General features: G+C 33.8%; 1 protein-coding gene across 1 annotated transcript in view; it reads right to left on the bottom strand.

Annotated features, from left to right (window-relative positions):
* LOC108741450 (gamma-aminobutyric acid receptor alpha-like) overlaps positions 1-16367 on the bottom strand; it is an 87428-nt gene extending 71061 nt beyond the window's left edge. The window contains exon 1 of the mRNA XM_018476266.1: positions 16256-16367. Coding sequence (XP_018331768.1) covers positions 16256-16259 — 4 coding nt within the window. The 5' untranslated portion in view covers positions 16260-16367. The remainder of the gene's footprint in view (positions 1-16255) is intronic.
* Positions 16368-17607: the final 1240 nt, after the last annotated feature.

The raw sequence follows: 17607 nt of genomic DNA, 5'->3' as shown, positions 1-17607 counted from the left end.
TGAGAAAGTTGAGACGGACGAAATGAAGACAGAAGAGAATGAAAGATTATCTGTGGAATATTACTGCCTCAGCATTTGCCTAAGTGATCCAAGGAAACCACAGAAAAACTTGGACCAAGGCAGACGGACCCGGAATCGAACCGGCGTCCCCCGAGTGCTAAGCAATGGTCTAGACCTCTAGGCCATGCCGCTCGGTAGCCACACAAGCTAACACAGAAAAAAGTTAGATGGAATGTGAAGGTTTTGCTTACAGTTTTATTCGATTTCAGGGGCGTAGTGTATCGTGAGTTCTTGCCACAGGGTAGAACGGTCAATAAAAAACATTACCTTAGTAAGTTATGCCTGAAGCAATCCGCCAAAAACGCCCGCTTTGGAAGAACAAAGATTGGCTTTAGCACCATGATAAACGCCCCTACTCACACATCCTTGCTTATGCGCGAATTTTTAGCCACCGTGTACCCCAGATCTGCCCCCTGTGATTTTTTCTTGTTCCCGAAACTGAAGAGACCCATGAAAGGACGACGCTATGCTACGATTAAGGAGATAATGATGGCATCGAAGGAGGAGCTGAACAAGATCATAAAAAAAAAATTTTAAGTGCTTCGAGGATTAGAAAAAACGTTGGCACAAGTGTATAATATCTGGTGGGGATTACTTTCAAGGGGACAAAATAGATATTCAAGAATAAATAAATATTTTTTTTTAAAACAGAAAATTCGCTATACTTTCTGAACAGACCTCGTATTTAGTTCTAATATTCAGGAAAAGGTGTAATTGTAATATAACTGAAAACAGTTCTACAAATTTTGAAACTTGATTGGTAGTTTAGAACAATTAAATGGTGACGATATCAATCGAATATTGGAATTAAATACGAGGTCTGTTCAGAAAGTACCGCGAATTTTGTGTTTTTACAAAAATTATTTATTTATTCATGAATATCTGTTTTGTGCCCTTTACAGTAGTCTCCACCAGATATTATACATTTGTGCCAACGTTTTTTCCAATCCTCGAAGCACTCCAAAAAATCATTTTTTATGATCTTGTTTAGCTCCTTCGATGTCATCTTTATCTCCTTAATCGTAGCGTAGTATATGACTTAGTTTTGTAAAATATTACTGAAAATAGAATTATGTTAAAAAAAGTTGTCGAAAAAATTCAGATTTTCCAAAAAAGAATTATAATAAAAAACTTGACTCTTGCAGCCCTTAATCTTAAAGAATTTAACCGTTAAGAAATGTTCGAATATATATATATTTTGTCTCCTACTATCTTTTATTTTTCATATTCGTAAAGGAATTTCTGCTTTTGAAGTAAGTTGATTTTGAATCGAACAAATTTTGTTACGAATAGATAGGTACAAAAAATTGGCGAGACATTTAATATAATTGGCCTATGTCGAAAAATATACTAATTTAATTTTTGATGTAGGTAGTGGAACTTGTTCATCCTAACGAAAGTGTTTATTTTTAGACGTGAAAGATCCCTGATATTGAGTTGAAGGCCAAATAGTATACATAGGTACCTTTGAAGAATAAGTAGATTACCCAATGTATAAACTAAGGTTGCCCGTAATAAAAAAAAAAGATTTTACTGTTGAACGATAATTTTACTTTGACAAGTAATTTCTTACGCACTACACCCTTGTTATCACTTAAAATGTATTGTTTATTATTTAAATCCTTAAGTGAACGCGTCATATTCAGACTTAAGGACGTTTGAAGGTTACAATAGGTTACATGCACGTCCGGAATTTTTAAATGATTTGGTCTTATCCGTAATAAGTTCGTTAAAAATCCGATTATGTGTAGAGTTTCACTAAACGGACCGGTTTTTTCCTGTTTCGTCGGTTTCTGTTTCGTCGCCTCAATTAAAAATTCCTGTTTCGTCGCCTGCCCTTTAAATCTATACATTGGTGTAATTAATAATTCCTGTTTCGTCCCCTCTCTAAGTCTGTTTATAAACTAGTTTTCACCGCAACGAAATTAGGTAATTTAGTAACAAAATCTAAACTTTTGCCTTTAACATTAATAATTTCTTCACTTTATATTTGCGGTATGGGTGCATTGTTTTTCTTCGCCCTCTTTTTTGTTTTGTAGATGCATACTTCAACTTTTTTGCAATGTCCGGTTCACACATATGGTCACTGCTTCTAAGTACAGTTGTTGTCTTTCTGTCGGTAGTAATGCTTCCAGGGCACTTACGCGTAAAACACGTCCATCTTTTATTTTGGCTCTTTTGAACTTTATTTAGAGTTATACCTATACCCCAGATGCAAAATCACTGGCTTTCCTCTTTTTGATTCCACAATCTCAATGGTTGTTAAAAATTCAATATTATGTATGCACAGGCGGTTGTTGCTTCACTAAGTAATAAGTTTGTACTTAATATAATAATCTACCCGAAGCAGGTAATTACATATTATACCTACTTATTAAAGCTACCTGTGGTGGCGTGCCACTCCTTAGTCACCCCTTTCATTGGCCGAGTTGATGAAACAGGAAAGGTTAGAAGACAGGTAGAAATGATTTAGGTCCGAGGCGACGAAATAGGAACAAAAACAGGTAAAATTGCACAGGCGACGAAACGGGAAGCGACGAAACAGGAATTTACCAGACGGACCTTTTCTGTTTTCGGGTCTGTAGAAACAAACCGATGTACTTGATCCGATTAACCTGGCTCACTGTTTATAAAATACTGGTGGTTCTAATCCGTTCATTTTTTATCACAACTCAGTACTAACACTTGTAACACTCTAACTTAGACTTTAAAAATTCCGTAGATCTTTTAAGAGTTCAAGCGATCGGCGGATCTAAGGACTCAGTCCGGCAATATTGCAGATTTCTCAGTTTTTCGTTAGTGGGCACAATAAAGGACTATGCTCGACGGGTTATGTTATGTCGTTTGCGGATCACAGGATCTGGTTCATCGCATCAAATGTTCCAAAAATTTCGCTCATGTATGCCTATCTAATATTATAGAAATTCCTGATCCACAAAAAATAATAAATAATTAATTGTATGAAATAGATGATTTGACGAAACTGTTTTTCTTTGTAGGCATATTGAAAATTTCAAATACTAAAGAAGTTTTGTTCCAAGAAGAGAATATATTAAAGTTACGTCAAATAGTTGAACTCATAAATTCAGCGGAAATAATAATTTTTCGTTTAGATTTGGGCTTGGTTTTAGTTTTGGCCTTGGTTTGGTCTTGGCTTTGTTCGTTTGGTCTTGGTTTTGCTAGTATAAAAACGGTCTTGGACTTGCATTTTCGTATTTTTGAAACACAAACTCTAAGTACTAATTTTAGGAGAGCAGCTGTCCCAAACGTTAACGTGTCCGCACTATCACGCGGGACAGTAGGTATACATTATCAACAGGTACAGTTAGTCACCCAGTATACTAGAAGCGCTGCAACCACACCTTTGCAAAAATCACACTGCGCAGTTGTTAAAATTTGGAGTACGCCCTGCTAAACACTTAAGCTTACTTTACTTTGTAATATTGATTTCTATAAGAGTAACTTTTAAGTTTTCCAAATAATTTTTTGTCAAATAATACAAAGAGGAAACAAGCATTTTGTTGAAGAATCCTCCTGATTGACCGATATATACTTTTTCGCAATCTCCATATTCTAGTAGATGTACCCCTGATTTATGTTTGGAAACTTATTTTCTTCTCTTTATCTCATTTTTTATCCTACTATTTAATTCTGTACTTCAATACTAATTCTGTTCTTACGACATATCCGTGGCATTTCAGCATATATTTTTCCAATTGAAAAATTCTTAGCAAGGCGAAACAATTATTACACTATAAAATATACAAAAAAAAAATAAAGCTGTTCACTGCTGTTTTATTTGGTATTCATGTTTGTCATCATAACTATTTTCAATATCTAAGGAGATTACGACCCCTTGAACCCACGTGTCCCTTATCATGCGTTTATACGAAAATCCATTCTAAAAACGAATCCAGTATTCACAATAATCTACTTCTTTGCGTTACTTGTAGCATTTTATCAGTATGATTGGCCGTTAAATTTAGATTTCCATTTTGTAAAATATGCTAATTGTTATAGTTTGGCAGACGTTCGAAAGTTTTGAGGAAACTTTACGAGGCATAAAACTGCCGCCTTGTCACCGTTTAAGGAGTGAGAACAAAATTCATTTGAAATTCCCCGAATAGTTTAGGTGCATGCTCCATAATGTTTATGCACATGCAGAGGGATCGCAGTAGGTTATCGATTTAATCTACTTCCTGGCAACTTACCAAATAATCCTAGTACATTAGGCTAACTTCCAAGATTAAAAAACAAAACGGCTTATGCTGAAAATGATAAAAGGTAAATCTGATGGAAGCTTAGTTTGATGTGTAAGTTAATACGGACTTAAAAGCTGTGTAAGTTTATAACCAATCGATAGCGAGTCGTTGTGATAATAATTCTTTACTGAAATTCATGTTCAGGTACAGAATTCGCATCCACAGAACATCAAATCTTTATCTAATGCTCTTATTAAAATGCCTTCGGTTATGGAATATTTGACGTGTAAACGTAAACTAATGTTTCGATAATAGACGTAGACCTACGTACTAATGGAACCAATTGTACACCTCATTTGAATGAAACAGAGAAACGATGTATAAATGTGAAAATACATGAAAATACAGCCTATTCATAGGAACTTCCAAAAAATATTTTTGGTTTCAAATGAGACGCACATCAATTGCTTCCTGAAATGTGGACTATGTGGTTAATGAACACTGAATATTCCTAGTTGGATACTTGAACTGAATATTAACAATTAATTATTCTTACAATTTCAAAGTGGCCGATCGGTTATTTTATTTTCCGTTATTAACATTGTTTGACTGGGGAATGCCTCTATGTTCTAGAAGAAATACTATATATATATATCTCATTGACGTTTTGGGTAAACCCATTGTCACAGTAATATCTTCAGAAGTTTTTCTTATTTAGCAAATTACGTATCTTCAAAAGAGTATCTCTCGAAGATGGTTACTACGCCAACAGCATAAAAATTTTAATTGTAACATTTCGCTGAATAGAATTTTTTCTGAATTTTATCATTCATGAATTTTTCAGCTTTCAATTTCAAGCACTGTACTTAACTGTAAATTTTAGAATTGTAGGCTTGCACCCGTCAGCTATTGACATTTCGTATTCAGCTACATAATATATCTTCAGGAATAATAAAGGCTTCGATTAAAGATGAGTTGGGTACCTGGTTTAGATGCGGTACTTTTTTTAGGATTCGGACAGGTACCGGATATCACACCATTGGGTACCCAGCAGTGCAGGGTAACTCCATCAGAGAGAAAAAATAAAAAACAAACACTATCAGTAATAGTAATTCAATATCCATAACAAAAGAACCTGCCTAATAAAAATGGGTAATTAAAATTGCATTGCGGTGTGCCGTTTGTCCTAATTTGTATTATTTATTGATTACTATACTAAATTATTTCTTATTTCATTATAATTTTTGTGTTTACTATTTCTCGTGAACAATAATACATCAATATAGCTAACTATTGTAATTTCTGTCATTGTAGTTATATCAAGTTTTTCACTTATTAGTGTGATTTTACCACCTTGCAAACTTTTAGTGTTGATAAAGATTATAGGCTCACTTCAACTGTTTCAACTTCGCCGTCTGGTTGGAAATCTGTGCCAATCAATAATTAAAATATCATTGATTTAGTGTTTAAACCACTTTTTAAATAACACTTAATGTTTAATTTGGGACATTGGTAATTATGTGTATTTAATAAATAGCCCGTCAGAACGAAGACGTGAACCATATTAAGCTCACTGGTTTTGCCTTCATCAAAATATTCGTGTTATCAAGAACGAAATACCACCAACAGACAAAACGACGAGATATAAACCCAGTACTAATCCGAATGTTGGATCAAAAGCTATATTACCTACGGATTTATAATTTTAATTTCTCTGCTCCAGTCAATCTTACATTAATACAATAATGACAATGCAAGCTCTCATAAGCTAATAAATACATTGTTGGTTTTAAACACAGATGGTCTGTTATTCCAAACATTCCTTTGAATGTATGTGTGTGGTTGTACATGCCAATATTTTCCATCTCTTCTTTTTTTTCCTAGAGAGATAAGTTTTTATACTAACTTGGTGAAAAACACGAGGCCTGTTTTTGTCATCACAGAGCGAATATTTGTTACAGTCGGTTGTTTGTGTAGCACCTACAGTTTAAAACGTTCTATAATGTCGGTTAACACGTATAAAATCGTTTTCTTCGAGAACCTCTGAGATTTTATTTATGCATTACATTTTACAGAAATATTACGCGTAATTAGTGTTGCAGTGTAAAGACAAAAGTGAAGTGCAGTTTGATTTATGATAGACTGAAAGGTAATGAAATGGTGGAATAATTTTGAGAAAATGTTCTACAACAGGTGCAGTTATTCTTAACTCATGAAAATACAGGTAAGACTTCCTTATTGCTTGTATTTTCTACAAATAATAAATAGAATAGTTTAGTTAGATTGTTCAGTTGTAGTAGTAATATTCAAAGACAAAGGTCATAGGACGATAAGCATAGTGAATCGGCTCCAAAGCGATATCCGGATTATTTTCTAAGGGTATATTGATACTAAAGAGATTTTAGACCTTTTTCTATTTTGGTTTCTGAATAAATCCAAAAATAAGAAAAAACGGCTTAACCGATTTGAATGAAATTTATATACCTTATAGAGACTTTTAATGGCGCTTTACTCAGAAAAAATAACAGCTCATAACATTTATAATAATCATTAAGACAGGCGATTTTTTTCGAAATTATTTTTTTCTTTGTGATAACGTTCTAGAACAATTTTCAAATTATTTTTTTTATATCTTTTCTAAATAATCTCTCAAATTGTTAAATCGATCAAAAAGGTAAGCCATATTGAAAAACAATAAAAATAGACTTTTTGACTGACACAAAGTCTCGGAAAGGAAATTTCGTTGAAGGTGAGCATGTTTTTAATGCCAATCACATTATAAAATTCGGAAATAACAAATCCGGAAGCTAGCCTTCAAATTCCGTCAAGTTTACTGCCTACTTTTTACAAACTTCGGATTTAAAAAGTGATTCACGTTATATAATTGGTGAGGTGATTCTGGGTGATTTAAGCAATATCATATCAATGACTTGCACGTGCCAAGCCGATTTAAGAGAACGTTGCAAACACATTATTGCAACTTTGTTTTATTGCAGCAGGTAGGTTCTTAACCTCAAAATACTTATATCGTATCATTAGAATGGTGTTAAATCAATTACACAGGAATAAATAATTTCTCACTTTATAATTTTAGTATGATTCAAGTTTTAAATATTAAGGTTATGGCTGATGGTAAATACTTGCTGAAATATAATCATGTGCATTAAAAAGACGTGAACAAATTTTTGTTCCAGAATTCACTTCTTTGATACCTACTGCTTTCATCCAAGCTTCTGTTAGTTTACTTTTTTCTCTAATTTTCCGAATATATTTTTTACATATATAAAACGGTTAGTTTTTATTGAAGAAAACTTCGTCGACTCCATCATCAAAAAATTTTTTACTTTTTTAACGTGTTTTATTATTTTAATAAACAATTTTACAATTTGCGTGCGCAGTTCCTATGTAAATTTTTCCCTCATTGAGTTATAAATTTTGCCACCAGATGGTGTATGCCCATTTGACGGATCCCACTAACGACTATAAAATATATCGTTGTTTTGTTGTCGACAATGCAATTCGTTCATTAGGTTTTAGGTAGAATTAAGTTCAAACGTTGACATAGAATTTCGATTTACATTTCACCTTCAGAGAGCCTTTTTATAAAGCAAGATTAAATCTCGTGATCGACATATGAGATTGAGTAAGGTTTGATATCTGATCTTTGGTGAACATAAAAGGCGGGCAAATTGCATCTAAACTCTAGGAGAGCTCCGTCATTTGGTATGTACCTACTCCTTCTCTATATATTCTCACCGATAACTTTAAGGTCTTTTCAATAACCTCGATATGAAAATGGGGATTTTGCTTCGGAAACTGCGGTAAACTTATTGTTTGCGATCTTCTCTACGACTGGCGCAATAGCATCTCGTTATGTTAATTTCTTTATTTGAGAGCGAAAAATAAATGATAAGATACCATCTCCATTGACGCAATTTGCACTATTAGTAAGTCCTTTGTTTCTGTTTTCTTTTGACACACAGGTAAGACTAAAAGCTCATCGATTATTATAACACATTTTCGTCATTTTCTTATGTCACACGGGCGAAAATCCGTTCCGAAAAAAGTTTGTGAGCGTGAGGAATATGGCTTTTCAACCACATTTATTTAAAAATATTTCCTGCTTCCTTGAAAACTGTCCTAAACTAACCGAACTCCTAAAATCTTTTGAACAAAACGTAACACCCCTCAAAAGTTGAGAGTTTTTCAGGCTGATGGGCGAAAGTCTATTTGGATTAACTCCAGTTAAATAGACCACGGCCCATCAGCCAGAAAAAGCTCCCAACGTCATAAGAAAATACTGATGGATAGTTTCATTTTTCAAAAGAACATTTTTATTTATTTTTGTTTGATAGATATTTTGTATGGATATAGAGAAGGAGGTAAATGGAATTCACAATTGAATTGATCAAGTTACATTTATTTGTACGCATAAATACAATTATGTCAATTTTTATTTTTTTTTTTTCCAATGTACATAGTTTTTACAAGTATGAATGTGCTTTGAGCAATTGTTTTCCAACTTTTATTTACAACTTTTAAACATCATTAAAATTTTTGTACATCTAGCTTCAATTCGACAAAATATTACTGAACATATATTTAATATCGAAAGAATCATTACCTTTATCGCAGCAATTATCGTTGCTATAAACAATTGACACCACATTCACTTTTCACTGCACTTCATACTTGACGAAAACATGTAAATGTATTATTGTATAGCAGCTGTCCACGCGGACGCATCGCTCACTCAAGTAGGAGAGAGACAGATGTCGAACGCTGCCGAACGCGGAGGCCGATTGTGCCTCTTTGTCGCTCGTTCCGCGCTCTCGCTTGCACTTCAAGCCTTAAATGGAACGCCTCAGAGCGAGGTAACGCCGCATGAGTCATGTTTTTTCATGCGTGCAGCCGGCTCCATCGAATTATAAGACGTTGTCACGTCAAAAAAAATAGAGAAATAAATGAATTTATCATTAAATCTAATGATAGCTAAATTTTCCGGGGTGTATTGTTCTGAATAGACCTATAGTTTTACGTCTTCGATTACAGCGCTGTCGTCCTTTGAAATTTTTCGTAACTATAACCCTAGTATACATAAGTAAATATTATGTTGCCATAAAGAAAATTCCGAGAATAATCTTCTTGAAAGTTTCCGGCTTCTCTGATAAAGCAAACCATGCAATTTTGTGTAAAGCACCGCCATGTCTCAAACTTGAAACTTTGTGAAATTTCTCTTTGATGAAATAATGGTGTTAATAAAATGCGAAACCGTCACACAACTAATTAACTCTTATTGGTAGGCGCCCTGCCGGTTTGTATTTTTTTTCTCTTTGACACACTTTTTAACTTCCGGTTCTTTACAGAATGTTAATATAGATCTTTAAAACACTTCAGTACTTAAAGGACCTTTGAAATGTGCCTATTCTCTATGCATTTTTTTTTTGTAGAAAATTGTTCCACCTATACGTTACGTAGGTAATGCTATGGTTTTTTAATTTTAAATTTGAGATAATATCTCGCTTTTGGGCATTAATTTCAGCTGTAACATCAATCAAAGTACATCCTCTTCCTGTACAAGAGCTGTTTCCGACTGGTTGTTCCTCTCTAAACATGTCATCTGTACAGCCCTTCACACCTCTTTATATGTTTGTTTTTGTCTCTGTTAATGAAATAATATCGAACTAAAGAACAGAAATAATGTCTTGATTTATTTGATTTATTTTTTGTTTTTTACGCTTCCTGAATTTTGGCAATATAGTCCCGAGGTAAAAATGTTCAGTCTCTCACAGTCTCTGAAAGCGAGACTCGAGTTTCCGTGTCTCATCGAGGCTCTCTGGTGTCGCTGAGAGAGACTGTCGAGAGACTGTCAAAAAAACTGTTTAGCGTCTCTAAACGAGAGACTCGAATCTCTTAATGAGAGACCCGAATCTCTGAATGAGAGACTCGAATCTCTGAATTAACAAGAGTACAGAGACTGTGAGAGATCCATAAAAACACCTAGGCAATAACTGAAAGACTGTGAGAGACGCTCTCAGAGACGCTGAAAGATTTTGAGAGACTGGTGTAATTAATCTTGCTTGAATAGTCAATAGAAAAGTTCATGATGGTCGGCATTTTTTCGAGACCGTCAGACCTAAATCGCGATTACGATCTCATTCGACCTCGTCAGCACGCCGGAGACAGTTTGAACAGAATATAGACTTTAAACGGCAGTTTCGGCCATAGGTTTAGTTCGAAAAAAAGCTGCCAAAGCTGGCGGACGAGCAATCCCTCCGGAGGGTAAAACAGCAGACTGTCTTTAGCCTCCTTTTAGGAATCGTGGAAATGGGTGGGTAGTGACTGGGATGAGAAAGATGAGACGAACAAAATATAGAGAGTGTGGAACATTACTGCCTGAGCATTTACCTAAGTGATCTAAGCAAACTACAGAAAACTTTGGACCGATGTTTTTTAGAATGCTATAAGCAATGGTCTAAACCTCTAAACCGTTAGATCAAGCCGATATCCTTATGGATCCTGCTGAACATTTTTAAATCGCACTAGAATGTTGCATTTTACTATAGGTGGCATTCACTACTTCATTTGTAATAATTTATGATCTTTGGAAAAAAAATTTTTTTTTTGACAGAATACCATTAAAAATGTGATGTCAAATTCCGTTGTTCTTTGGTATATTTTTTGATTTGAGTTTAACAATGATAGGTCTAAATTTGTTATCACCATAACTTCAGAGCTTAATATTCTAACCATTACAATTGTCACAGAAAACAACATTTTTAATTTTTAAATATTGTCCGAAATCCTTCGTGTACTTATTGTTAGTTCAATTTTAATAGGATTAAAACGATTTCTACTTCTAATCGGATTTGCATCAACACCGCACAATGTCAGACACACAGTAGCCGTTGTGGAGTAAATACATGAAGTTGTATCATAGACTTGAACGCCTCAAATATTTATTAATTACGGACGGGATAATTACTTCCAGCATAATTAATATTTAACAAGGTAAAGAAGGTTGAACCTTACGGTATTATCTTAAATTAACTGTCAACATATAATAAATGTAGGTACGTATTTATGACGTTTATTTATAAAAGTAAAAGGCGACGAAACTATATTATTGCCCAAAAAGTAACAAATATATTTAATGCAAGCTAAAGGAGGAATACCTCCTGAATCTAAATTTATAAACTTTGCTCTTTTCGTTTCGGCAAGTAGATATCCATATATTTAAATGGACCTTGTTAGAGCATACGTAATCTTAAAATGTAGCATCGTACTACAGATGCCGTTTACCGCGTAATTTGTGGTATTTTCTTTGCTCTTTTATTTAAAAGAAAAAAGAAGAATGATTGTAGGATTTTTTAATATATTAAAGTGAATTCACTTTTGTTTTGAATTAATTTTTACGACAAATTAATGAAGAAATATCGTTGCAGGAGGTAATAGGTACCTATATATCGTCTTTTTTGCTGCTGTCATCTCTCGTAGCTTACTGGTAGAGAAATGGTGAGTAAGTCAGAAACCCGGGTTCGATTCCCGGTGAGGACGTGACTGCGGAAACAATTTTTCCTCATTAATTTGAGGTTAACAATACCAGTAAAAATTAATTCATTTTAGCCTTTACCTCTTTATAATATTAGTATAGAAAAAAATTCAATTGAAGGTTTTCTGGCGAGATTATCTTTAATTTGACCCTTATAAATAATTTACCAAAAGTCCATAAAGCCAACTGCACGACTAAATATATTACAAGTGGTCAAAGTCACAAAAATTAAATTTTCTCAAAAATCTGGTTTATATTAATTTTGTTTATAATATGATAAAATTTGTTTGTCATATAAATCGCCATGAAAAAGTTCCACGTAGAATACATGGGCCAGACGATTTGGGAATTGCGCTGCATTTATTTTAACACCACCTTTGAGGTACAATGCAAGGCACGTTTTTTACATGGCCTATAAGCGTAACCTATGGGTAAATTATACTACAATTTTACTAAACAGTGTTCGTAAACACAATAATTAAAAGATATTTGAGAAGATTTGTCTTTCGTGGTCATTGACCATCTGACCTTTTCTAGTTGGCTTTATAATAAAAATAAAGACAGTCCTGCGGGAAAATCTTTAATTATTGGATTTTTACACGTCTATGTATAAGGCAACGGAATTTTCGCTCAAAAACATTTAGGTGAAAATTTTAGTAGGTGTCTGCTTTTTGTTTTGTAAAAAAATAAGAAAATTACTTTTGTCAGTTTAAAACAAACTATGTTCATTATCTTATTATTTTCGAACTTCATCATCATCATCATAAGGTCATCAGTCCTAAAACTGGTTGGACACGCACTTTCACTCTTTCCTATCCTGAGCTAATCTTCGTGTTTCCCTAAAACTAGAACATCCCACATCCTTAATTATTTGCGAACAATAATCTAATCTAGTTGTGCCAATACTCCTCTTAACTCCTGTTTCTGCCTTTAATATGTCTCTGACTATCCCTTCATGCCTGAGAAGGTGTCCCACCAACTTATCTCGCCTGTTTCTTCTTCCATAGGGTCCTCTGTTCTCCTATTCTTTCTAATATCTCTTCATTTCTAACCTTCTCTATCCACGGTATCCTCATCATTCGCTTGCAAGACCACATTTCGAAAGTTTCTAATATTTCCTTTTCCACCGCGCCCACCACCCATATTTCGTAGCCGTATAATGCCACGCTCGAAGCATACACTTTCAACAATGTTTTTCGAATTTCTAAATTAACCGTTCGCCAGCATAGAAGTTACTTCTCTTTATAGAAGATGACCTGACCCTGCGCTATCATCTGCTTCATATTGATACTATTGCTTCCTACCTGACTTATCTGACTTCCTAAATACCGAAAATCAGCCACTTTTTGTTACCTATCTTTATATTCGCTTTTTTTTCGGTTTTACTTTTATTTATTTTCATACAATAGGTACTGTTTTGTGAATACCGCCTCCATTTTATTTGAGGCTATCTTTAACTCCTCCTTACTAGATGCTAATACTACATAAGCATGTTAATCTTTTGCCTCTGTATAAGTATCCCTACAGTTGTACCGTTTTTAATGATGTTGATTGTATCTTCGATATGTAGACTAAGTGCTGACAGTGTGCATCCTTGTTTGACTCCCTTTCCAATATTTACTTCTCTACGTTGCTGCTCCAGATCTATAACTGCCTGAACCTACTCAAACTAAATAAGACAAAGATCTCCTTTTTTCGGTCATATCTTTATGTAAAAGAAGCATCCGTTCTAGTACCGTCATCTACAGAATTATTTAAATTGCAAATTCTCTCGATTGCCTCGTCTTGCTGATACTCAATTTGTAAAATTTATCTATCAGGGATCAGCGACTATAGTGTCAGCAAAGTCGACAAGACTAACCAACTATGTTGTGTTCGTTAGTTACAGTCAAATACAAACCTTTTACTGTAAACAAACTGCAGTTGCATTTTACATGCATCGGGAAGCACAAAAGCCTTCTGACTCTGTAGATGCATATGTCTGTGTGTCGAGCAGCCTAAATTTTTAATCAAAATAAAAATCAGCGCTTCAGCCGGTGCTCTACCTCTGACGATTGAAATGTTTGCGGAAAAAGTTACGCACGTGTTTACTATATGAACCAGTGAATTTTGTATGTTCTATGTACCTACGTTTAAAATTAATTCCGCACCGTTGTTTAACTAGGTGAGCCTTGCTTATAAGAGATCAGCTTTTGTTTATTTAAAAGTATTTTGAAATTGGTGTCTCTTAGTATTCTTAATAAGACAACCATCAACAAATCCCACCAAATGAGATTTCAATTCTCATCATCAGTCTTTTTATACGTACCTTAAACTGGGCCAGAAAAAACGACTATTTTTTTTTAATAGTATACTGAAAATATTATTTAGGATGGAAAAACAAAGTTAACATAAAATTTGAGCGCTTAATTTTAATATTAAAAGGTCTATCATCACAAATTTATGTTCTCATTACTCCAAACGCATCTCCCATTCAAATCTTTTAAAAAATATATCTGAAAAATACATTTTTTTCAAGGAAAATAAATTCTTTACAAAAAAGGCCTGATTGCAAATTTTCGTTCGACAAACCGTTTCCACGTAACCTTGCGTTGAACATTGAACTGTTCTTACGATTTAATTCTTCAACTTTTGAATTTTAGAACTCATAAACCAATTTGTTTTTGAAAATGAATGATTTATGATTTTAAAGGAAATTAGACGAAGAAATTCGACACCAATCGTCTTTTACAGCTACAAGTAAAAAACCTGTAGGTATATTTTTGTGAAATTTTCTAAAAATTTAACTTTTTTTTTAATTAAAATAAACACAATTGGGAATTTAAATGGGTATACTTTTTAGTTAATACCACATGACGTTAATGCTTTGGTTTCTTTTTTGATGTAAAGCTGTACTATTAGTTTTGTATATAGTTCTCGCTCTGTTTGTCCAGTCAATTTAAATTTCACATGCACAGTACTCTTTAAAGTCAGATAAGTCAGGACGGAAGGAGTAGTATGGATATAAAGCACAGGATAGCGCAGGGTCCTGTCGCCTTTAATAAGAATAAGTCACTTCTATACTGGCGAACGGTTAATTTAGAAATTCTAAAAAGGTTGTTAAAGGTGTATGTTTGGAGCACGGCGCTATACGGGTGCGAAACATGGACGGTGGGAGCGGCGAAAAAGAAAAGGTTAGAAGCGTTCGAAATGTGGTGTTATAGGCAAATGATGAGGATAACGTGGGTAGAAAAGGTTAGAAATGATGAGGTATCTACTAGAAAAAATAAGAGAACAGAGGACTCTATTGAAGTCAATAAAAAATAGGCGAGATAGGTTGGTAGGACACCTTCTTAGGCATGAAGGTCTAGTCAGAGACATATTAGAGGCAGAAACAGGAGTTAGGAGGGGTAGAGGTAGACCTAGGTTAGATTACTGTTCGCATATAGTTAAGGATATGGGTTGTTCTAGTTTTAGGGAAATGCGAAGATTAGCATATGATAGAAAAGAGTGGTAGTACGTGTCCAACCAGTCGTAGGACTGACGACCTTATGATGATAATGATGAGTACTTTTTAAATATTTTAAATGGTTTTGATTATGTATTAACTGTTTTGAAAACCTATTACGGGCATGCCTAAAAAAAACTCTAAAATTATTATTGAGTTTCGGATAACAGGAAAGATAACACAAAATTTAGGTAGGTACTACACCAAAAATGTAATTACGTACAGATTACCACAATGTGGAAAGAACCGAGACAAAGTTTTTACTTTTTAAGCAACTGCAAAAATTATAAGCCATTTTTATTTAAATTTAATCCATCTTCACGTACTAATACGTATTGCATATTAGTTCACAATGTGCATATATTTGTCAATTTTTGTTTAATACGAAAAGCTTCAAATATCTCCTCATTCAACATCAGTAGAACTAAGAGGAATTTGTAATATTCGTGTTTTATAGCACGAAAATAAAGGAAAATTCAGTGATTATTAGGTTTACACGTACGTCGAATTTCTTTTAATGAAAATAAAACAAAAACTTATATATTTGTCTTTGTTAATAATTTCTTTGTTTAAATTTCATTAAATCACTTCATGTTCGAAACATAAGACTAAAATAACAATTTTTAATAATCTTTAATTATTATAGTTTGTAGCCGATTCAAACATTAATTAAGTATTATTAAACATAAAAGAACTTACAAAGTCTGCACATATCAATAGGTATCAAGCTTGCATTAAATTATTCTATCATTAAAAAAAATTTATTTAAAATTATCAAATTTCATATAACCAAAGTATAAAAAAAATCTAAACATGCAAGTGTAGGCAAATATAAAGTATTTAAATCCCATTTCTTTAAATTATTTTATTTTCACGAAAGTGATTTAGGAAAATCAAAAAAATTGAGAGAATTTAATACTTTTAATTATATCATTCAGTAGATCTAGTCCTTACCCATTTTCCTAAATCATTTCCATCATCGACTCATCGTACTTAGAAACTCACGTGTTCGCACGGTCGCGCGTCACAAAACGCTAAATTTCGCCGCTACTTCTTACGAGATGCGTGGAAAATCCACGACTGTCCATCCGCCGATTTAGACTGATTTGTCGGTAAAATGCGCACACCGGCGCGCAAATTTCTTCCTCTGTGACTCCTGCGAGACTCGAGATAACTTCTTTGACAATATGTTAATCGGGTAAGAAAGGACCTGACTGGACTTCAGAAAGCATTATTTTGAATGCTAACGCTGTCTTTTTAGCAGTCGGCCTCTCGTAATAATGTTAATTTATTTAATGTTAGATGCAGCATCTGAAGTTGTTGCATACTGACACCCATTTCGTCTTCTTCAACCAAGACGATGCTAGTAAGTTCTTTTGAAGTATCTTTTTTTCACAAATATATTATATTATTAAAATTACCCTGTTAGATTCGCCCCGAACATTAAACTCGAATTTTATTGAAAGAGATTGAAACATGTTTTTCTACTAGGTACATTTTCAGTTATGCTGCTACTATCTCTAGTTGTCTCTTAGTTCCAACGCACTTTAGTCGTTCAGCTTAGGTTGGCATCATTGCCATATTTGAAGCACAAAGAGGGTGGCGTAAACTGCAACTTTACTGTTTACTTGTATGATTACTTTTAAATTGCAAACAAATGCTTATTTTTAACTGTATATCGTAGTAGTCTCAAAGGAAAATGTTTGTTACAAACAGATACTTGAGTTACAGAACTCTAAAAAACAAGTATCAGTCGAACCATTAAGTCTTATCAAAGACAATAAGCTGTTTCTTCTAGTCATAAGATACTCTGTGTATTACATAAATCATTGTCATTTTACTGCAACTCGATTTTACGATCACCCGATTGCAATATTTTGTTATTAAACTTTTCTCGTATCTGAACAAGATAACCTAAATTTCCAGTCCATGGAACAAGGTTCTACAAATTACCAAACTTTTATAGTTTAAAATTTTGTNAATGCATATGAATTATTATGTGAATCAGAAGATGTTCCGGTATTAAAAGAATCCAACAGTCGTCTGCTCTTCCACGAAAATAAAAAAAGGTAATACACATAACTCTATGCCACTCAACATCGCTCCCTCTACTGTAGCGATGTGACGTTCAGTTTGACCGGCGCAAAGTAGAAAAGAACAGCACTAGGCCAGAAAAAAAAGGAGACAACTCTCAGTCAAACTCTCAACCGGCGAGGAGCGTATAATCCGCACAGTACTGCACGGAAAAGTTTACCATTTTATCCACTATAATTGCATTGCTCAAATGTGCTGTTATTGGTACCAAT

This window comes from Agrilus planipennis, unplaced genomic scaffold (assembly GCF_000699045.2).
Source record: "Agrilus planipennis isolate EAB-ADULT unplaced genomic scaffold, Apla_2.0 scaffold278, whole genome shotgun sequence".
NCBI classification, from domain to species: Eukaryota; Metazoa; Arthropoda; class Insecta; order Coleoptera; family Buprestidae; genus Agrilus; species Agrilus planipennis.
This window is presented reverse-complemented; position numbering and strand designations above follow the sequence as displayed.